The 24,104-nt window shown below is 43.2% G+C and overlaps 1 protein-coding gene across 1 annotated transcript in view; it reads right to left on the reverse strand.

Moving 5' to 3' along the window:
• Positions 1–19,280, reverse strand: part of ANKH (ANKH inorganic pyrophosphate transport regulator) — a 107,784-nt gene extending 88,504 nt beyond the window's left edge. Inside the window, exon 1 of the mRNA XM_071553714.1 lies at positions 18,498–19,280. Coding sequence (XP_071409815.1) covers positions 18,498–18,593 — 96 coding nt within the window. The 5' untranslated portion in view covers positions 18,594–19,280. The remainder of the gene's footprint in view (positions 1–18,497) is intronic.
• Between the last annotated feature and the right edge of the window lie 4,824 nt (positions 19,281–24,104).

Genomic DNA, 24,104 nt, shown 5'->3' on the forward strand with positions numbered 1-24,104 from the left:
AGCTTTATTCCCAGAAAGTATCTCTTCTTTTTGCTTGTTCAGGTCTGAGCTTGTTCTTCCCAGCAGCAGCCTTCCAGCTCTGCCAACGGGCAAAAATTATGTCCAATGGAGTCATCGAAGACAGAACTCCCTGAGTATCCAGTGAAGGCAAACACAGTGGTTTCCTCATGTCTCCTGGGACCTCTGCATCTTACTATAACAATAGCAGAGATTTCTACATAGAAGTACCCTTCAGTTACAAATAAAGACCAAGCTACTGGAGCAATAAAAGAAAAGAACATCCCTTGCCTCATTTTGTTAGTTTCACGCAAATCTGTGAGATTTGGCTACTGCCTTCAAAAGCTGACATCCTGCAGCCTCATTAGGATTATCTGGTATTAGTTCATAAATAAGGGTGCTATTTCACACACTGTTGCTGCCTCCGTTTGGTCAATGATGAATGCCAGTTACCTTCTCCTTCATTACTGACTTCTCAGTCTATGGCAAACAAGTCCTGGTCATACAGAACAAAGGTGTTGTTGAGGCAGTAATACAATAACAGGCATTTCAACTCCTAACTTCTCTATTCATTTCTATCTTTCTCTTCCAAAACATCACTACTATGCAATAAGCACTCAGCAGTGACTTCAACATTACTGGAAACAAAAGAAGTTGAATCATGTTATATGAATACACAGATACCCCTTACTTTTACAACAGCACTAACATCTGACAAGCTGTGGAATCTTTAGAGTCACCGGCTTTGATGTTACAAGAGAAAACCACACAGGCACAGACAGGATGTGATTCCCTGTAGGTGAAAAACTAGCAGACCTTCATCTCAAATCCCCATTGGTCTGACAGGTTAACAGGCTGCTGCTTGAAGCCTTGCATTTAGTCCCCTCTCCTGATCTGTTCTTTTACTGTCTGAGTAAAGGGAGGTTTGCTTATTGGTGTATCCCAGGCCCTTGACTTTTATTCTGCTTTTTACATAATAAGTTCTTTGTCCAGAAAGCAAAGAAATGTGATGACTATAGCTTTTGTTCCAATGTCTGGGCTGACTTTTGGGCCATAAAGACTCTTTCCAATTGTAAGATCTTGTTCCCTCAGGCTTTTTTATGTAATGGGTGATAAAGGAGTTGGAAGGCAAATTTATTGCCTCTTTTTCTTAAAGGCTTTCCTTTTCATCCTTGACAGTGCTAAGGGGACCTCTACCGCTGATGCTATTGGATTTCTCCCGAGTGTCTTATTCCTTGGTGTCATTAACAAGATAAGTTATCCTTTCCTAAATCTCCTCCTCCTGTTCACTTTCAAGGGTCATGTTTTTGCATGGCTTCAATGTTAATGTGGAGAAAGTTCCCACTGTGCATAGGGAAACTCCATGAACCATCTTGGATTAGGAATGCATTTATTGGTCATGGATCTTCAGGTATCTTTTCAGTGGGTATCAGATATTACAGACAGCTAAAAACTTCCAGTGAGCCAAAAAGAACTGGAGCCACTCTTATGCCATGTGATGTTAGTCTTCTTTCTTTTACCCAGACTTTTGTCTATTTTCAGTGTGGAAACCCAGCATTGTGCCCAATATTCCCATTCCCTGTGAGGACTATTTATGATGACTCCACAGTTTCATAATGACATTGAGCAACAGCTGACTTCTATCTGCACAGGCTGCAGCAATTTCTATTTCCAGACTGTCTTTATTCTGCTTAGTTAACAATGATGCAGCAAATTTCTAATTCACTACCAAGAATGAATGAAAAAGACCAGTTTTTGAAAAAGGCTGAGGTAGAAAAAAACACCAAAAGTTTTCTACTTTCTAAGGGCATCGCTACCTATCTGTGGCTACGCAGATTATAAAGACTATTCAAGGAGCAAAGATATTGAGAGAAATACCAAATCTGCACCCATTTTCCCATGCATGAGGAGCGATCATTAGAGATGAAAAGGGAATAGCTATGTTGCCCTGATTAAAAAAAAATATAGACCAACAGCCTTCATAAAGGCCAGAGGATTCACCTCTTTTCACACACAGCAGTGATAGAGTGAGACAAATCTCTTGCCTATCCCTCTCCTTGGCCTCCCCTCCTCAGCAGGGTTGAAGAAGCAGTAGGGCCAGATGATGGCCGCAGGGCAGAGCAGGTAGGACACACCTCACAGCTTGGTCCTTTGCTTCCATCTGCTGTCAGCAGAGTAACTGGACTGTGCTTCATCAGCACTGACTCGCATGTAGGTGATGTAACTAAAAAGAATGCAAAAGCCCCCAAGTCAAATAAAAGTCCCTCTTGCCTCAACCTGAACTCAACTAAATGAAAATGCTTAATCTCTCAGACATAGAAGTAAGACTCCCTTGTTTCAGCATTTGGTCTCCTTAGAGGACACACTGTTCTTGTCACATCATGAAAACATTTTAAAATCACATTTTTAATTTACTAGAACAAGACCAATATGGCTTCTTAGCAATCACAGTTATGCAAAGACCAAAAAATTTAATGCCCGTACATCTAAAATGCCACATTCTGAAAGTATTCTATCTTGTAAAACTTGCAATAGATTTTTTCTCATTACAGTGATAATGGTTGCTTTGCTTTCAGAAGGACAAAAGCAGAATAATTCAAGTGGATGGAAATATACAGACTGAGATTTTCAAAGTGGCCAACAGAAGATAAGCATGTCTCTTCAGTGCTCTCAGTACAGTCTGGGTGCTTCCCTCTGTAAAACGATTTTCATATCACAACAGCAGCCTGGTCTTTGGAATGCAGAGAGAAGACACAGGCAATGAGAAAATGGGAAAGCATTCTATGTTTTGAGATTGTTCTAAATCAGGGTCAATGGCAATGACAAGGTGATCAGATTTGGTTTATCATTACCATGCAAACCAGAAAAAATTAATAGATAAGCTGTCCTATGAACAGCAATAGAAGGGCCACACCAAACCCTTCTAAATTTTGTTTAACATGCTATCATTCAAAAAACTTCTTTATGAACCTGAAAATACATTGCCTTCTTTCATTGTATTTTCCTCATTTGATTGAGCAACCTCCATCCCCAAGCTCATCCTTCTTCGGCCCATTCCCCGCCCCCTGCTTATTCTGCTGGAGCCAAAAAAGAACAGAGCTTTGTTTGTTCACTGGTGCCAGCAGCAGCAGCAGCAGCAGCAGCAGCAGTTGCAGCAATGTCAGCCTTGCAGAAGCATCCCCCTGCCTCTGTGTACCTGGGTGAAGACACACTTTGCATTTTTGGGAATCATTTCTCTGAGAGAACAGGATTTGTGGAGGTCTCAAGTAAGAAATTATTTTTTTAAAGAAGAAAGAAAGATTCGAAACCAAGTATTTTAGAACAACAGCATATTCAGAGAGATTAAGAAGTTTGCTATCTTCCCTTCGCACAGGGAATGGAAATAACTTGCCAGGGTGTAGGCTTCAGTCCTTTGCAGTGCTCCAGGCACACATGCAATAGCATGACTTTCATTAATGCAATCTTAAAAACAAGTAGTTCAGCTTTGCTGACCTTGCTCTTTCCAAAGTCCTGTTCTGGTATCCAGAAACCTTCCTCATTTCCAGCTTAAAAGGATTCACTGTCTGTTCAGTCATATGGTGCTACTCAATTTCCTCTTGTTTGCAGGTAGGTTAACATCTTCCCAGTAGAGAATATGATCCCATCTCCCTCACACAGAACCACCTTGATCTACCTATCTTTGATGCACTACAGAACCCAAAACATTTCAGTTTCACCTTCTCAGATAGGATGATGAAAAAAATGGAGAAACAACTAGCTGGGGTTTCTTTTGCCCAATCTTTTGAACAAGCTTGAACTGAACTGCCTTCAGTGTGTATGGCCAGAACTGTGCAAAGTATTGCAGGTGAAATCTCACTTAAAGCATGTGTTATCTCTACTGGGGGACAGGTCATCAGATAAATCCTCCAAGATCTCCTGTCTTCTTATCTTTATGTTATCCTCATACATTTCATGTTCTTTTTTCCTCCCAGAAAAGAGGAGCCCTTTGTGGTGATACTTCAAGGGAGCTTGCAGTGCCTAGATAGGGAAACACCTATTGATTAGGAGAAAATCTTGCTTCTGCAAACTTAAGAGGTTTGCAATTTGAACTCTTCAGAGTGCTAGGCAACCCAAAACCTAACTGCTACTGAAGCTGTTATTTCACTGACTCGTTTATTTAGAATACTTTCTCCTAGTTACATGTTTTGATTGCTCTCAGCTGGCTTTTTGCTTCCTTACTCTTCTCCATGCTTCTGCTTTATTTTTTTCTTTATTATCAACCTCTGAGAAATGCTATCAGCCATTTTTGTACAGTGGAGAGATTTTCAAAAAGAGTCTTAAGATCACTGTTGGCTCAGCACAAGTTTAATTTAGAACATGTGACGGGTCTGACTCACACTGTGCTATTCATGCCATCCATCCCTAATCTGGAAGCCTAGTAGTTTAGTTATGACCTGGAAATGTCTGAAGACAAACTATAAATAGCATTTTAAAAGTATTTATAATGTTAAAAACTGTTACGAACATCTCTGAAGTCTCTCAAGTGATGCACAGGTTCACAATGGGCACATTTGTCTGAAGTCTACAGTGAACACTTTCACAACACCTGGACCTCTCTGCACAATATATTCATGTCCATTTACAACTGACTGAGCTTGACATGCTTCTCCCAGGTTTCCTCAAAGGACTGTCTTTGAAAGAATACACCAAGGAGCAGAAGTGCTCTCTAATCCAAAAGGGGCTTTGTTGAGATTAGATTCTCTCAGCACTCCAACATATCTCTCTGGCCAGACAGGTAAGAAAACATTCCTGGTCAGTTACAGCAATGAGGTCTAATGGCAGAATGAACAGGCATGTGGGGAATGCAGGCAATGTTATTCTCGTCTGTGATCCAGAAATTGGCTTTAAGACTTAGTGAGAATAATCACTGACATCACTGACTTCTGTTTGCAACTTCTCTAAAAAAAGCCACCAATGAGCACAGCAGGCGCTTACCATGTGCCATCAGACATCAGCATGCAGGGACAAAAATTTCACTGCTTCTCCTACCCAGAATCGTGCTGAGCAGGCATTCAAAACAAGCCACCTGGGTGAGGATGAGAGGGAGCCACAGGTCACCGGCAGTGGCCAAGTAGTCACAGTCGTCTCTCAACAGTGCTGTGACTTGCCTGGTCCTAGAGCACAAGTATCTGAACCAGACCAACCCAGACCTGGCTCTGACATAGTGGGATGTGAAAGGAGAAATACAGATAGCTGAGTAGCACATTGCCTGGTACTGCAACTGCATGTCTGGAGAAAGAAGAGGCAAGCACAGACCCTTTGCTAGATAAAGTCTTGCAGCTTTACAAAGCTCACATTTTTCTTTTGAAGCCTGACTGTCTCATATAAGATAGATACCTGTACATGAGCTTAACTCAGGCCTGCATTTAAATCCCATAAACATAAGAAAGATTTTTAATTAATCATTTCTTTTGCTGAACCAGGCCTCTTGTTTGCAAGGAAGGAATCTGTCGGGGGCAGGCAGTGGGCACCTTGCTGCCATACTTACAGTGAGCTGCTTGTCTGCAAACAGCAATGGGACGTGCTTTGGAGGCAGCCTGTAAACAGGCACAGAAAAGGAAGCAGAGAGGACAGAAGCAAAGAAGGTTTTTGAAGATTACAGACTACTGTGGACAAAAAAAGGGCAGCAAATGGTAGGCAGGATGACAAGGCTGAAGGACAGGAGCTGTCCAAGGCCACCAACCATGGCAGTGCATGGGAGGTCCCAGCCAGGGCTGAACCCAAAAACTCCTCAGTTTTAAGTAAATATGTATAAACAAAAACCAAAAACAGAGAGCAAAAGATGACATTTATGATGCTTGATCCAAGTTCTTCAGCTTGTCAGGTTGCAGATGCCAGGCTGTTGGTTATGGTGCTGCACATCAGTGCGCTGCCACTGGGATTCAGTGGAAGAGATAAAAAATGGACTGAATTGTGCACAGCTCCTTATTTTTATATCCTGTTTCTCTCTTTGTCAATGGTTGTTTTCTTTCTTTCACAAAGAAATCACAAAACAAAGGGATATACACAGAAGATTTGAGGTTATAGAATCTTATCTGGCCAAAACAGAAAGACAGAAAGCGTAGAGGTATTTGATTCTAAATGTCATGAGACTATAAAGGCACTATTCTTTATGCAGAGCAAACGAGAGAAACTCATGCTTGTAGTTGCCTTTGAAACCAACTCCCAGCAATTGCAATAGTAACCTCTTGCAAAACGGCTGCTAATCCTTTCCTGTAATCGTTCCAAGCTGTCTGTGCATCCCTCACCCCCACACTGTCTCAACAGCAAAGCAAAACAGTGCTTAGGTCCCTAATGCTATAAGCGTGCTAAGAGTGAAAAAACCCAAAACAATAAACTCAAATATCCTTTGTTCTTCTGGCTGCAGACAGAGCCACTTCCCTGCCCAGCCAGTTAGCTTATTTCTTGTCATGGCACTCCATATTCAAGAGTGCTCAAAAGACAGGGCAAACTCATCCAGATATCCCTGTATTCATATTTTATTGTTTCAGGTGCCACTACTATTATTACCTGTTCTTGAAAGGTTGAGGATATTAGTGAGTCACATTTTTCCCTCCATTTATTTCTACAGTTATGTACAGGTTATTCTTTATCAGCAGCTGGACAAGTACTGCTTTAACATTCATCTTGGTGTTAGTCAGAGGGAACTTGACAGCCTTCTTGTTAAGCTAAATTTGCACTGGCATGTTTCCTTTGTCTACTTTAGACTTCCAGCAATATAAGAGAGGAAAAAATACTGAGTTTGTTATTCAGAAAGATATTAGTGATGAAATTATGACTCTGCAGTCACTCTGACTGTAAGCATTTCAGCCCTTCTTGTGTGGTGAAAAGCTTCCCTGATGCAAGACAGGCATTTGCTGGACACTGGGACTTCTGGAGTGTGCTGGTATTTTTGAAGCCAAGTATGTCAGGCTTTTCCCTTTCAGACAGCTTCCCTCTTGATCTAAACCCCTCTTTCTTATCACTCTTTTCCCCCTTCAAATCAGTAGATGCACACAGAACACAACAGACCCCACCTCTGCAGATTACTGCAAAGCACAACCAAACCCTTAGAGCTCAAGTCACAAATATGTAACTTCACATGAGGTTTCCTTGATGAAATCCTGAGGCAATGATTGTGCCTTCACTAGCTATTTTCTCCTCAGTGATGCAACCACCCACAACCTGGTAGGAGCTTGCAGCTGACAAAAAAGGCATGCCATGATTTGAAAAACCTAGCCCACAATGATACTAGCCTTTTCTGGACAGCAATTCAAAGCTCACTAACAGGTCAAGCCTAGAATAAGTAAATGTCAAACAGGCTACCTGCTGTGATTTCTCATAAATTTATTAAAGAAAGAAAGACTGGCCTTTGCACAGTTAGCTGAAAAGAAATATACTCCTTATATATTAGATCCAGAAGGCATTGCTGACAAAAGCTCTTCCTGAGACTATTACAATGCTGGAGCATGTCCTAACCAGTAGACCGTTGACTGCATTTTAGAAAGCTCATATAAGAACAAGACTGTGAATGCTGAAAGGTCGTCATGCTTTCATGCTTTGAAATAAAATACTCTGAAGAAAAATAACTGCCCACAAGTATATAAAGAACAGTGGTGCAGTGATCAGGAGTGCTTTCAAGGTTACACTTTGAAAAGATGAAATACGTGTAGAAAACCATGGATACAAAAATAAAACCAGCATTTGCACATGCAACATGTAACTGGACGCAGCTTGAACTATAAGCAACATATCAGGTACCTGTGCAGTTACAGCCCCTCTCCTTATTTCATTAACCATTTTGCCTTGCATAGAAGTCAGTAAGTAATCAAGACAGTCCTTTAGCACCACTTGGTGCATAATTGTCCTATAAAGGCAGTCTCCTGGTCATAACACGCTATGTACATGTGCATGTGTGTATTAAAGAAGCATGTGAAAAATGTATTTACTGGTGACAAAGAGAAAGCTTTCAGTGGATGACTACCTTTGGTGTCTTAAGGAGCTGAAAAATGTTGTGTGGTTTGGACTTTCACTCTCTTTTAAAGCAAATGCTTAAGACTAAAAAATTGTTACATCCCAACACAACCACAGGTAAAGCTGATAGTGCTGTCACACTAAATTTGGAGCCCCATGGTACCAGTTGTTATGTGCTACTCAAGTGCAGAGAAAAATGACCAGAGATGACCCCGTGACTGTAAAAAACCATGGAAAACTGGGGTTATTTTGATGGGCTTCAAAAAACCCATAGGCAAGAGAGGGCAAAAATTAAAATTTAATGAAGAGGATGATTCAAACACCCAGAAGATTTATTCAGCACCACCACAGGCCATGCAGAAGGGTAAAACCAGCGCCTTTCCAAGTACATCTCCCGGTATTTTCAATTCTGCCAGGCAGAGTTGGTGGCTGGATTGAACTCACTTCCTTAGATGGCCTCTTGGGCTCAGTGAGTTACAAATAATTCTAACATTCAAAGTCATCTCCAAAATGCCACAGAGTGCGAGGAAGGAGGATGGACTGACGGAGTAAGTTACCACAGCCAGTAACACAGTGCGGGCAAAATGCATGGGCTGCCTGTTGCAATTAGGGAGAGGAGCTGCACTGCAGCTCCAGTCAGGTGACAAAGCCACACAGATGTCTCTGTAACTAATAACCTCCAGTATCCATAGCAGAACCAAGCAAAGAATCCATAGAACTGAATGGGAAAGACAGTAAGGGTTAAGAAAGGCTGCAGGGCTGGGCACACACCATATGAGACCACAGGATCTGAAATGTCCTGGATGCTTGCCCCGATGCTAGCCAAGTTTTGTCTCACAGCAACTATGCCTTTAAGCCCTTTAAAAAACCCAGCAAACCTCCAGCTAAAAAGCAGAGTTAAGATTTCCCTTTACTTCCATGCTGAGGACACCACAATGCTTCACTTCGCTCGTACTGGAAAGGTTCCCATATTTTGATAAGCTCATTTTGTTTGGATTTTTTTCACTCAGCTCTGCAGAGGAGACCTCAGTGCTGTGTATTGCTCACCTGGGCAGCAAAGGGCACCTTCCAGCTGCTTCCAGAACACATTTCTAAAAGGAACAAGACAGGGGCTCATATTCAATACTTGTACTAGCTAGCAGCTCTGGTTTCTTTCCCTAGCAAGTGCTTTCTGTATCTGCATCCCAGTATCTTGGAGGCAGCATGGGAAAAACAGAGTGCTGTAAGAAAACTGGATCATGACTGCTAATCATTAGTAATAGAAACTCAGCACCTCTGAGTTGCACTTTTTGCTAATTTTACATCAGTAAAAGCCCATAACCACATTGCCCTTCTAGAATGCACTGAACACCTTTGCAGAGGATGTGGTTCTCAAGCCGCTTGTCTCCCTCACCAGGAAATGTGGTCTTCAGACTTGACCCATCGTGTACAGCACTTTATAGTGATCACAATAGTCTTTGCTTTTGGTGACTCACCGAATTTGAACCTATATAAAAGTCACCACCACCACTACCACCACTCTAACATTGTTTAAAGCACAGCACTCCGTGACACATTTTAGAAGGAAGTAGTGTGTGAGAGGGAACAGCTTCTGCTTTCTAACTGGAAAATCATCTGGAAACCTTTTCAGTCTACATTGTGTTTAATCGCCCCAATCTTTCTCACTGCTCCTGGCCACATTCTCCTCCACACAGCAGTGACCTAGCTAACCTCATTTCCCTATTTCCTCTCCTTCATGGCCACACCATAGTTCCTACAACTGCAGATGGTTATCAAGTTCCCTTTTCCATCCAAGCTATAAATGCTTCATTTCTATAATCTTTCCTCTTACATAACTGACATTTTTTCCTCTCTCACCAGAACTAAAAATGTGAAATGTCCTCTCGCCCTGTGATGCTGCTAACAACTAATTTTCTTTTCAAATGGGCTAGAGGCTTTTTAATTGGTAAGATGCTGACAGAAGAAATGGCAACTGTGGACTTGTGCAAGAATCTGTCTTTCATCTGCAGGACTGCGTATCTGAGATCAAAGACTGCCAAGTTCTTGGAGCACATTGGTATGCTGTGGCAAGGAAAGACTTTGCCATGAAGAGGGAAGCTGCCAGAGATAGATGAGCTACCTCACCTTAGCTGCCCATGGCTGCAGGAACAGTAGCTACCATACACTAACAGAGAGGTTACAAAAATAAGACACTGGTCACTGATACACAGCAAAATTAAGGAGGGGTGAACAGGAAGTGAATAGGAAAATGAGCCAAATAAAATCTAGACATAAACCCTGTATTTTCAGGAAAGCAGATGTCAAACACCATCATTACAAAACCAGAGGAAGAACAGTAGGTGCCATGTGGTTGCACCTTTTATACCTACACATGTTGCACATCTGACCTGATGAAGGAAAACAATCAGTCCCAGCTGTCAAGCACAAAATGCATTCTTCAGCCAGCACAGGTGAAAACCATGCCAGCACATGAAAGCTCAGGTAGAGCCTGTATCTGACTTCGTTCACTCGTTTAGGTACAAAACACTGGTAAGAATGCCAGAAGACAGGCCATCTTCCAGCCAAAAGCCTTTCAAATGTATTTGTTGGCAAACATACTAGCACATGCTTTGGTGTGTTGAACCTTCAGTCCCACAGATCCCTGCACCTTGGGGAGTGTTTACAAGGAGTTGAAAACAGGTAACTAAAAAAGAAAACAAACAAAACAAACAGAAAAAAAAAACAACCAAAAAAAAACCCCAGACCACGCCAAAAAAACCCTAAATACACTCTCAGGATTCTATGGATGCAAACACTGAAAATAAGTAGTGTCTTACAGTTTATTCTCTTCCCATGCTAAAAGCTGAACTCTTGCTAAACCACTACATCAGTAAAGCAAACTGGGCATGCTGGGCAACAGTGACCACACTTTCTGCATCTGTAATACTCCTACCAAATCAGGAACAGTGAATTTTTTGCATCATCTTAGGGAAAACAATCAAATTGGCACTTGAGACTGCACTCCCTTGTGGCACTTATTTCTCAAAAAACTGCTCTTTACTCTCCAGTATTTTTCCATTGCCCTTTTCTAGAATGCTCATGAAAAGGCTACGGAAATCAACTGTGACTTTGCAAATAACAGCCTTCTTTGGAAATGAATGAATATTTACACCTGAAATCATTCTTAGTTAATGTTTCATGCTCTTTTATTATGCTCTTTTATTCTGCATTACATCAAGAAAAATCCTAAAACAAAGTAGTGAAATTCCATGGAAAACGTGAATGAGAAGTGATATCACAGAGGAGACCAGAGGATGGGATAACTGCAGAGCTTTGCTGCTTCAGATGCTGAAGTTCATGGATCATTTAGGTCTCTTACTCTTACGGCAGTTCTTTTTTTTTTTAACTTTCCAGCTAATGGTTATCTGAAAAGGCAGTGGTGGTGCCTAAAACAGTAGATACAGCAACATCATGTCAGTAGAAAATCAAGCAAGGAGAAAGAAGCGTAATCTGATGATCCAATTGCATAGTAACACTCCTGTTCCCCTCACCCCAAAATCCACAGGTTTCCAAGTACAAAAAGGTGGATGTACCAGTAGCTAATTAGATTAACTTGTTAAAATCTAAGGCAATTACAAATTTTCCTTTTTTTTTTTTTTGAGAAACACATTGTTCTGATATGCCATTTAAACTGGAATTGAGCTCAGCAATAACATATAAAAACATCACAGAATTCTGAAAGTAGCAGCAGTGCAAAATCTGTTTGGAATTGCTCAGTTTTATACACTGAGTTTTCTGCATGAGCTGGCAAATATATTTAAATTTTCTATTTGTACAGCAACTTACATCCATGTTTTACAAACATGAAGGAATAAACTTTGCCTTATGAAACACATCACAATGTTAGAACTGACAAAACTCACACAAAGAGAGATAAATGTCTTGTCTAGGATCAAGATAGGATCAGATTGAATTTGCACTTCCGAAGCCGGATTCTTGAGTATATTCTCCTTGCATAGAAAAAGACACTTCTTTTCAGTCATAAAATCGGTCATGTCATATAAGCCTTTGTATACAACAAAGTTCTTCAGACAGCAGCAAAATAAGCAAAGATTAAAAAGAAATCAGCTCAGACCAAAGTAAATGTGAAGAGAAATCGGCTTTCTTGGTTTTAGGAAAAGGCAACCAAAAGAAATAAACAAGAAAAACCCTCAAAAAAATCAAAGTGTCAGTTCATCTCAAAACCAAAAGCTGTATTTTGGGGATATCTCTCCATGATGCAGAATACAGTGGTCCAAAACTCTTTCAAAATTTCAGTTTTGAAACCATATTTTAAAATTAGGTTTGAGGTATTTTCATCTCTCCTTCCTGATGCTGTCTTAATGTTCTAGATATTCGCTGGCAAAGGGAGGAGAAACCAATCCCTCTATCTCTGAAGTAAACATCAGAACCATTTGGTTACCTTGTGACCCTTTTTCAGTGAGCGTCCAGTGATATTATGACTGGAGTATCTCCAGAGAGGACCCTCCAGCCTAGAGACTGGGAACTGGGACTTGACAAAATTTTAAGTGCTCCTTGTCTCCTACTGCATGTGTTAGAGTTCTGGCATGGGGAATTGCTTGCATCCCACAGACCTCAAAGTTTCATTTTCCAGCAACCTGGTGGGCAAATATAATCCGAACTTACAGTTTTGGGCTTAATTAAATTATTTCATAAACAAGCGGCTGGTTGGTGCTGCACAGAGTTGTTTTTCCCTTCCTCTTTCCAACCGTTCCTGGAAATAGGTTATCTCTACAGGTCTATGGCTAGCCAGCTCCTTCAGACATGTTAAATAGCTATCATCAAGTACAAAACCTTCCAATTCTTAACAATGAAGCGTAAGAAAGTCCAGACAAGTCCTTAGAGCTGAGCGGACACAGTCTTGGGAGGCAGGCACCTGGAGTTTTGTGAAGGAGAGAATAGGAAAGGTACTGACAAACAAGGTATAACACAGATCCCAGCTTTAGATTATGTATTTTACACTATGGACACGTGGAGCACTGCAAGGAATTGACACCTCATTAGTAGGTTCATTCTCATAATTTTTAGCACCGTGTGAAATCTTCAGTGGTGATAGCCCCACTGCCCTTCATAACCTGTTCATTTTGTACCTTATGAGCCACAAAATGCAAACACTTGTTGGTTTAGCTGCCAGGAGTAAGTGTCTTAGTTACCTTTAAGAAAATTAGCACTTTGTTGAAATTTGGCTTTTATCTCCAAATGTTTTATGAGATCTTTGACTTCTCCCCAGATCTTAGTAGCACTGCTTGCTGTGAAACACCAGCAAATGCTCCGCATGAGTGATGAATGCAATGCCTGGTATCTAACACTTTCTGCAACTAACACAGACATAAAAGCCTAATTAATCACTTGTGTAGTTTCAAGAATTGTCTGAGTAGTCTAAAGACCACTTAGCACTGGTGTGAAAACCCCCGGTGCTTGGCAGATGACCATTTAGGAGCTAAGGCAGTAGGGCTCTGCTTAGGAGGAAGTCTCCAGACCCAGGACTGGGGTATAAATTCTAAAAATTACTACTTCAGGTATGTGTGGTATGGTTTTTAATCCTTCATAGATGGTCTCCCTTGGATTTGCTCACTCTAAACTGCAAAGTTAGGTGTATTTCAGTGATCATTCCTAGCTATTTCCTTGACTATTTGACTTGTGAATTCTGCAGGAAAAATTAACTCCTTCAAAATATTACCATGGAAAACAATAACAAAAAAAAATCTGTTGATATTATACTCTGTATATGTTTGCTTCTTCAACACAATTTCATTTAAATTTAATTTAAAAGGCTGTGTGGCTCACATTCATTTAGAACAAACAGGGCATTTCCATCAGCATACCTTATTAGTAATGTGGTTGTGGTAATAACATACAGTCATGTTCTACACAAATTATATTATATGGTACTAAAGTTCTACACAACTTAAATGAGTCCCTGACCTTTCACAACATCAATAACAGGAGTACTTTGCACTCATACGGCACTTTTCATCTAAGAGTGCTTCTGACACATGAATTTTCATTACATCTACATACAGGTAGGTGTCCAGGCACACTTCAAAGGCAGGGAAACTGTGCCACGGAAAGGTTACACAACTTGGCCCAAATCCCTGCTGAACAGCTGGGAATGTGAACTCTCCCATTACTTGTTTTGAACATCCAGACAATAATACTTACCCCCAAAACAAGCTTCATAAAGCATTAATCAAAATGTTTAACCCCCTACTAAGTTTGCAAATGGCATGGGCAGACAATAAGCTCACTAATTCTTTTTGATACATTATTCATGACTTGTCCCCTTTTTCTGGCAACACTTTCTTAAGTTAAAAAAAAAAAAACAAAGAAAAAAAGAAAAAAAAAAACCAAAAAAACCCCCAGTCAAATCCAAGAAAAAACCAATTTGTTTTAAAGCAATTACTGCAAAATAATGTAGAATACAATATGTTTAGCATTTCCTTTACAGCTTGCCTGTTTGATACCAATCACTACATCATGAGCAACGTATGGCAACCTCTCTGCAGGACCAGAGCACTCGAATGACCTCAGGAGAAAGCAGCAGCAGGGCTCTCTGCTTGCTCGGGTTCAGTTTCCAGGGTCCCGCAAGCTGCTGAGCAACACTATGTCTGCACAGGCAACAGTTACGTTGGCAAGTTAAACCTCCCAACCAACAGCGAGGGACAGCAACTGAAACTCAGGATCCAGGGGCTGGCAAGAAAGTTAAACCAAGAAAAAGGACTACTTCAGACAGGACTTGAGACCAAAATACTGCTCTCTACCCGGCCTTTGCCACCCGATGAGCATGAGAGAAAGTTACCAGCCACATTTGCTAATTATATTTGACACTGCTTAGGGTCAGTTCTGCATTTCTGAGAAAGTTAGTGAACTAATGCACTCCTCAGCATTCCCCCTTTATTTATAACAATGCTGATGCAAATGCACACATACATTATAGGTCAAGCCACCACAATATATGTGAGCAGCTCTGAAACCGTGTGGGTGGTTACAGATTTTTGAGCCCACAGGGTAACCGTGCTATTATTTGCTGGGTGAGTTTGAGGTTGTGTTGTGCTTCATCACATGGGAGGCATTTATTTATTTATTTCCAAGCAAGTGCATCCAACAACATTTTTCAAGAGAGACAGGATTTTTAATGTAAACTCTGCCCTCCAACAACTGAGCTCTAGATACAGCAGTAATTACTATGATCTCAGGGTCAGATGCTCCCAACAGTGGAATAGAAGTGAGCATCTCTCTTCTGGTGGTGTTAAGCTAAGGCATATTTGTGTGGAGAAAGAAAATTTAGCCAAAATATTTAGCACTATTTTGCTGAAGGCCTTACTCTAAGAAGAAAGCTATGTAGTCCTTAATTTCATAAAAGCCATGTAACACTGTAATGGAAATGGGTTGCAGAAGGAAAAAATGAAGATAGGTTAGAAACGGTTTATCTCTCTAATATGTTGGTAATTTACCTGGTCATGCATCAGGACTACCTTTTTTAGTAGGGAAAAAGAATCAGATATTTGTCTAAGAGATTTTATGAGGTGAATAAATGAGATCAGCTCACTAGTTTGGAGTAATATAGCCTTGTCCTAAGGCGTTATTGGATTAGTGTCCAAAGGTTCGGAAGTGACTGCAGGAGCTGAGCTTATTAGTCCTTAAGCACTGCATCAGCATTTTTTACTTCCTGTAAACTAAACATGTTATATGGGACAATGGTGACAGTCTCAACTTATGTTCTGCAAATGTTCTTTAGCCTTACTGTTAATTTCTCTTAAAGTAGCAAGAAATCTAGACAGCCCCATACCAAGGATCTAGTAATTTCCTAGTGATGTTTGCTATTGACAACAATTACCAACACCCAGAAAAGCCTCTCAAGGTAATAAACCCCAAACAAACAAACGCAAATGGTGAAATTGTTTCTCACTTTTCAATCTCAGGTATCTAAAAGTATGAGGTTTTGTTAAAAAGGCTCTGTTTTGAACACTTTCTTCCAAATACTCTCCACCACTTGAGGAAGCAATGTATGAATATCACACATCAAAAGGGTTTATGATTTATAGCATTACTTAAACATCCCTTTCCTGGTCAGGAAAGGTCCATTCTCTCCCTCATTTTTTATGGTCATCTCTTATTTCTGACCTATAGTTCTCCTGCCTTTTACAGTATTGTTCAGAGCAGGTGATTTTACTTCATGCAAATTTTACTTCTCTTATCATTCTTAGAAATATTTGTTATCTGCAGCACACATTCACAGAAGGAGGTACAGTAGTCTTTTCAGAGCTACCTGTTGCCACACCCATTCTTCTATGTTGCTTCCTTTCAGTCCTGACATTAAAATTATTACAATTCTGTCAATGCATTTTCAGCCTCACAAATCCAACAGTAATGTCCTGCAAGTGTAAAAAACCAACTTCATGAATTATATACCAGCAAATAAAATTGCTATCATTTTGTCTTATAAGAGGAACCCTTCAGACCTGGATCAACTTTGTCCCTTTTTTGGTCTCCTGATTTTCATGCAGGTAAGGCTGGTACAAAAACTATCTTTCCAGTTTCTGCTCATGAAAGGAGCTAGATGTCTAGCAGGCTAGATTTCTCCCTTCACAATTATTCGTCTTCCCAGGCTGCCATCTGAGACAAGGGATAACCCTAACTCTCCTGGCTATGAAATAAAACACATTTTCTAAGACATTTTTGTTCCTAATACTGTCAAAGTTGCTTAAATAAATCTTTACATGTATCATCTATATGTTAACATGCCTCCTATGTCACTGGTACCCAACTAGACAGAAAGCCTCTCCCTTACAAAATTGCCTGCAAATTTTTGAAATCCTGGTCCAGAGCACACTGAAGCCAAGGGATACTTTTTTATAGGCTGACATGGATCTTGAATCAAGCTGACCTTGTATAAAGCAAAGTGTAGCCATGCACCTGTCGTACTCAGTTCGCTGAGTGAACTGCTTTCAATTTAACTTGTGCAGTGTGTTATTAAGGTGGCATAGTTGTTAGCATTTAAATCACCTTTTCCCTGGTAATTTTTATCTTTGGATTTTCCTTTACCCACCTCACTCAAGTACGATTTAAAGAAGACTGACTTAGCAGGAAAGCATGTAGTTGTTGGACAAGGATGGAATTGTATTTTTTAGTATCACAGTTTATTTAAGGGATGAGGAATCAAAATATGATTGGCACAGCCATGACAAACATGATTATTAGCTTTTTTTTCTACTGTAATATTTTTTCTTTCAGTTTCCTCTTTACAAATACCTGAAAGTACCCACTAATTTTCTGATGTCTTTGCTCAAGGAGTACAGCAGCAAGTGTCTATTCTGCTTAGAAAACAAGAGCTTCTTAGCAAAACTGAGTGGCTTGGGAGGATAAAGCTATTTGAGATGCAGTACCTACTGTGGCTGCCCAGCTTAACACTTGTGAGTAAGTAGTAGTGTACACCACCCTACTAAAATGTAATGATAGGCCCTATATAGTGCAGCCTAACACAAGACCGAGGCCTGAACTGTCATAAATACCAAAACACGAGAGCAGAGATTTCCCACACCACAGCATAGTGGCAAACGAGCACCCTGAGAGGAAAGCTCGGGCAGAGGATTGAGCATGTCAAGCACTGAACATGTTCTCAGTGCAAACACTGCAAGCAGGGATTGGGAGGACGAAGCGGGAAGGCTGCACGTCAGGGAGATACGCTGATGCTGGGTTCGAGTACACCGGAGTATCTTCTCGGTGCCTATGACAGGGGACAGCCTTAGGTCACCAACATCGCTACAGAACTGCAGCAGGACTGAGGAGCACAGAACGCCGGCAGAGGCAGGGGCGCAGCCCGAGGTTCACCTGCATGGAGCCCCGCCGGGAAGTCGCCCCCACACCGAGGGGCTGCGGAGCGGCTCCCCGCGGGATGCCGCCCTCCTCCCTCCATGCCGCGGCCGGGGCTGCCAGCGCCAGGGGCCGAACCGCTGCGGCAGCGGCAGCGCCGCGGGGCGGGGGGGCTGTGGCGCTCTTCGGCGGCGACGGCAGCCCGGCCGCCCTCCCCGCTCCAGCTGCCGCCGCCGGGCTGCACTGCGCTGGGGGCTGCTGCACCTGAGCGGCCGTGTCAGCGCGGGGATAAACCAACACCAGCCCCCGGCGAATGCATTATGTAATTTGAGATTATATAATCCTGAAATACGAGGGGAAAAAACCCACCAAAACAACCCAAACCCCGCCATCCTTCCCTGTGCATCTCGCGGGGTCCGGGGCAGCCCGTGCTGCCGGGCCGCCGCCGGGGCAGGCACAGCGGCACCGGCAGCCCTGTGACCCCGCCGGCGCAGGGGCCGCAGTACCCGCCGGGGCAGGACGGCGCGACACGGCTCGGCTCTGCCCGGTTCGGCTCTCCTTCCCTTCCCGGCGGAGGCGCCGAGCCCCGCCGGCCCGGCGCTGCGGGAGGGCGGGCGGGCGGGAGAGGGTCGCTCCCGGAGGAGGCGCTGCCTTACCTGCTCCCCGAAGTCGATGGCGATATTGGTGATGCCAAGAGGGACCAGGAACCGGATCAGGGGCCAGTAGTTAGTGAGCGCTGGAAATTTCACCATAGTCCCAGCTGCGTGGAAACCCGCGGCGCATCTGCCGCGGCAGGAGCCGGCGCGGGAGGACGGCGGGGGGGAAGGATGAAAGGGCACCGGAGGAGGGTGCGTGCGTGTCCCTGTGCGTGTGTGCGGGAGGGGAGGGGGGGAGGGGGGAAGAGAGATAAGGGAGAGGGATAGGAGCAGCAGAGCCCCCTGAAAATAAAGAGCCGGGGAGCGAGCGGCGGGCTGGTCCGGTCCCTCCCTGCCCGGCGCGGTGCTGGCTGGGCGGCGGGGCGCGCTGTGCTGCCGCCTCAGCAGGAGACCCGAGAGATCAAGTCCATCCCCGCCGCCCTCCTCCCACACAACAATGATCCTCCGCCGCCGCTGCCGGAAAAAAAAAGAGGAGGGACACCGCCGCCAGCCACTCGTGCGGGCAGCGGTGCCATCCTCGGGGCGCGGGGGCCAGGGGATGGGCCGGGCCGGGCCGGGGCCCCCCCGCCTGACGCTCGCCGGCGGCGGGGCGACGGCCGCGGCGCCGCGCAGGGAAACACCGCCCTCCTTCTCCTCCTTCTCCTCCCCGCTGCTGTCGCCGCGGGGACGGCGCAGGCCGCCGTGCGATGCCGTGCGCTGCGGCCCCGCCGGAGGTCCCCGTGCGGTGCGGTGCGGTGCGGTGCGGCGGGGCTCGGCCGCGGGGCGCCGCTCCCCGTCTGCGCGGGCTGCCGGAGCACGTGGGTTTGACACACGCTCGGCAGACGGGCCGGCGGCGGGGGAAAGAGCGGCACCGAGCGGCTCCTCCTGACGCTGGAGCGGCCGCTCTGCGCCCCTCGCTCCGGGTCAGGCAAGGCACCTGTCCTGTGCCCTTCATCCCGGTGGGCGCCGAGACGTCCCTCCCATCTGCGCTCCTCCAGCAGCCGGGGACACGGAAAGGCGTTTCCTGGCCGTGGGCTTCGGGCCCCATGCAGGAACACTCGTGGAGCTGCAGGAAAGGTGGGGGCCCTGAACGTGGCGCTAACCGAGCTGTCTGACCCACAAGCTCTTCTTCAGGTCAAACACCTGAAATAACGAAATGGTGAACGTTTGCCATACAACATCTTCATATTTCAAGGTCTCTGCATGAGCTCTGGGCAAGTGAATGCGCTTGTTGCCCAAGGGAGCTTGCAGGAGGGTCCTCACTGACTGAGGCACTGGCTGCCTTCAGAACCAGGGCCTTTGACAAACCTCACTCTGCCCTTACACCCACGCAAAAGGATGGAGGAAAGATGAGAAAGCAAACCCCTTCTGAAACGCCTTGCAGAAGTTTCTGAGCGTTTTCAAACTTTTAGGGGGGGTTTCAAGTTTTAGTTGTGATTGAGTTTCTCTGGGGCCTTTAGGTTTGTGTTACCTTCACCTTGCCCCCTTCAGGGAGGGTTGGCAAATATTTTGGGAAGGTGAGAACCCTGTGAGGAATCCGATACCTCTATCTGATCCTCAGAGGAGCAGTGGCCAGCAGAGGAGTGCTGCAATGCTTCCCTTTCCCAGAGACTCCTGCACTAGAATGTTCTCGTGACCAAGCACTATTCCACATATTTGGAGAGTCAACAGGAGGTGAGCTCTGAAAATCCCTGATAGGCAGATGACAAACTGTGGGGTGGGGCTGGAGTAGAAGAGCCCCTGACTGCAGAGGTGACTTTACAAAGTCAGACCCAGTTGGTGCTGGAGGTTTTTTCCCTCCTACAGCTGCTGTTTGTCTCACCTAGCAGCCCTTGAGCTGGTACAGCCATCGTTGTGAGCACACAGGAGCAAGTTCAAAGGCTTACAAGAGGGCAAACCTGCTTTCATCACATAGATCATTTAAAATGCCACAGGCATGATGTCCTGAAGCAAAGCAGGACGATAAACTGAGAAGCTGGAGTTGTTTGTGATTGCCTAAGCATGTCTTTGGAATAACAGCACCAAATCTTCATCATCCTAAGGGAGATCTAATCATCTGCAGATGAACCAGTAGTTGGTCCATCAGACAGCTTCAAACCATGTCCATGATGGGTAATATTTGAGCTCCACCCAACCAGACTAAAGTTGGACTGAAGCAGAAACTCTTGTAGTTGCAGGGGCCTTACACCAGCTGCCTTGTTTTACTTGTTTGCTTGTCCTGAGCTGAATTACTTGCCAAATTAGACATAGCCTGTGTGTATGCTTAGGTGTAAGCTGCAGATCTGCATAGTGGGTTCTTTTCTTTGCAGCAAGTCCTGTGACTTTTGAAATCCATCCAGGCTGGATATATTTTGAAACATTAATTCTGTATTAAATTCTGTCTTCCTGAGAATATGTTTGGTTTTAGATAACTGTATTGGCAGTAACTAATTTCTTCCTGTTAGAACTAGATTTTATGGGGAATGACGTCATTCCTCCTTGCCATGGGTCTGAGAACAACTGGTAGATGAAATTATGGAAGAATATTTCTTACAACTCCATATTTTTAGATATTTTCTTGGCAAAGTGTTCCTAATTTTTTAGAGTTTAGAGTGATTCGGGTTTTTTAAGGGAAAGAAACCTTTAGTGCTGTTCTTGAGTCAGAGAAAAGTAAAAGGGAATCCCCAAAGCCACTTGTAAATATGTGATTTTAACTTGCCGTTTGAAAATTCCACATGAGCTGATGTTTGAGGACTACATCCTCTCATTCCTGGCAAAAACAAGCCACCCCAAAATTAAAGCTTCCTGAATTAAACCGTTTCAATACCAAGTGTGTGTCTCACAGTACTAACTGTAAAGCATACAGAGTGATTATTTGTCCAAAAATTATGCTCAGTCCTGGAAATAATGAAACATCCAAGTAGTTTAAAGGAGTATAAGAGAAGCATATCCATCTAGGGGTTTTTTATGTGTTCATAAGGTAGTTCATACTTTTTAACTCCAGCAGATATTGAATCATGCCCCTTACATCCGTAATTAATTTCCATCTGATTGGTCACTTGAGAGCTCTGGCTAGCTTTTTATCTTCCTGCTGCCCAGAGCAACAGTATAGTTTTATTTTCAGAGTAGTTCTACATTTCACCTCCTAAAATATACTGGAATGTCCTGTACAAATGCTAACCTACTTGATGCTTTCTTGAGTTCCATATATTAAAATCATTAAGCTTATTTAATAAACTGTTAGACAATGTTTTAGTTTTGTCTGTCTGCCTCCCATTCATGTCTTTGCTTTGTGGGATGACAGTAATTCTTGTGTGCTTCTCTTCCAGCCCAGGTCATATTTGCTCCTTGAATTCATTACAGAAACAAAATTTTGTTTGGAACCAAAGAATAGAGATGGTTTCACACATCTTGAAGTCACTAGTTTGTTCAGCTGATGAGCTAAAGAAGTAGGTCATTTTAGCTGTTTTGGGCAAAAAGCAGTGATTAGTAATCATTTCCTTTCTAGCATATTTTCTGTTACAGTACATTTCTTACTCATATACCAAACACTGTCTGTTTAATTGAATAAAAAAGACACAGAGAGGACAGCCGGAAATAATTATCCATAATCTCTCTGCTTTTTATAGAAAAATTATCTAGTCCAGGAGTATTTTGAATGGAGCCATCTCACTGGAGAAGTCCATATGAATAGAGATCAGTGCTGTAATGTATTACAGTGCATAAATTATGAAAGTATCAGAAAACTCCCAGGTGCCTGGTAAGGAAACATGTTTGTAATTGCTACCTAAGCAACAGGGGCAAAGTCTGAAGGTGGCCCCAGCAGGAGATCAAATCAGGGCAGTGCATTTTACTTTTACTCAGTCAGAAATCCAACATGCAGACCAGCACATGAGCTTTAACATTTTAGAGTCCCAGTCCTTTCCTGAGCTTAAAGAAGGCACCTCACCACTCGTACATGATGGGAACATTGAGACGACCCTGCTGTGCTATTGCCTTGGATCAGAAAAGTTCCTTTGTTTTCCTTGTTGAGGCTACTGCTAACCTGCTAGGGAAAATGGGTCTCAGGTTTGTTTTCTTAAAACACTGTGCTTGGACTTTCCATCCTTAGTTGGCTATTTAGCTGTCACCTCTGCTTTTGAGAGATACTGGGTTTCTTCCAAACCTTTTATTCTACACAGGATTTCTTTCTTTTCTTATAGTCTAGTGATTGTAAAAAAAATTCAAACTATCATAAAAAAATTTGTGAGGCAGTTGTGCCATAAAAGGACAGATGAACTGGATTCCCCGGCCTAAATAATGGTCAATGATTCTGGTCTCTGAATGGCCTTGGGCTGGGAGAGAGCCAATGACGATTGTCTTTTTCTATCTGTTATCAGATAAAGTGGAAGGACATCTCCACAGTCATGTTCTGCTTCTATCTTCAGTTATTCCTCCCCAAGCAACAGCTGCCTCTTGCAGACTTAACTTTTAAGTTGGAACTGAGTCTGATGCATATTTACAGCCTTTACACAACAGTAATTAAAACAATAAGATTATAATTTTAAAATGTTGTCAAACTATGACTGAATGTTACTGAAGAAATGCTCAGAATGTGGGTCTTTTGCAGTAAGTGGAAAAATACTCCATCCTATTTAGTGTTGAGGAATAAAAATAAAAATGTCTTCTACCCACTATTTTTTTAGGGTACTGGCCAGACACAAAACTCAGTTTTAACGAATCTTCACAACCCAACAACTGAAGTTCCCCTTCTTCCCATGAGACCTGAGTTCTGAAGAAAGCCTGTTTCTTGGAAAAATGTATGCTCAGCCTCTTCTTTTCCTGCACAGGAGAGGGCAAAGAAGAGCTGGATGCACAACACTTTCTCTTACCATATGCAAATTAAGCCTGAAACACTACAATTGCTGTGAGTTGTGCAGAAAGCCTTCATCTCAGAGGGTTAGTGGAGCTCTTTTTGTCTCAGTCCTCCTGAATCAGCCTTAGGATCCAGGGGCATTATGTTCTTGGGCTGCATGCCTGGCCATGAATTCTAGGCTCTTGCAGTTCATGACTGAAAAGACTACAGCAATGCTGCAGGAAAATTCTGAATATTTATATAACATTTTATTCTGTGAATGGGTAGAGTTGAATTGAAAGATCAGAAAACAGCCAAAGGAATTGGGTTGTCAGTCAGACAAGTGTCCAGCTAATACAGTTCTGATTAACTGCAGCTCTGTGTGAAGAATAAAACTGGTCTTTACAACCTCTGTCCCCTCCCTAAGGCCAGTCTGCTCTGGATGCAGCTGGCTTGTCAAGTTAGATGATAAGGATAGTGCCCCTGCAGTAAACCCATGTCTTTCTTTTTCAGCTGGCACAAGTGCACTTGAGGCAAAATGCTTTCCCAGCTGATGAAGCATCCAATTAATGCTTACTAGATCAAGATAAAAATAATATTGGATTTCAGTGGCACAAGGAGACTTAGGTTGCCCAGAAATGCCTGACTTATTTTTCAGGTGAAAATCAAAACGCTGTTTCTGGTCTCCCGCAGCAGGGAACTTGTCCACAACATGCCTACTGCCACAAGACACGGAGGAGCATTGGCTCTGTATCCCCCATCTTCGCAATGTTCCATGGCTCACTCAGGCTCATGGCCTGGGCTCATGCCAGCTG

Source organism: Pithys albifrons, chromosome 4, assembly GCF_047495875.1.
Source record: "Pithys albifrons albifrons isolate INPA30051 chromosome 4, PitAlb_v1, whole genome shotgun sequence".
Lineage (NCBI taxonomy): Eukaryota > Metazoa > Chordata > Aves > Passeriformes > Thamnophilidae > Pithys > Pithys albifrons.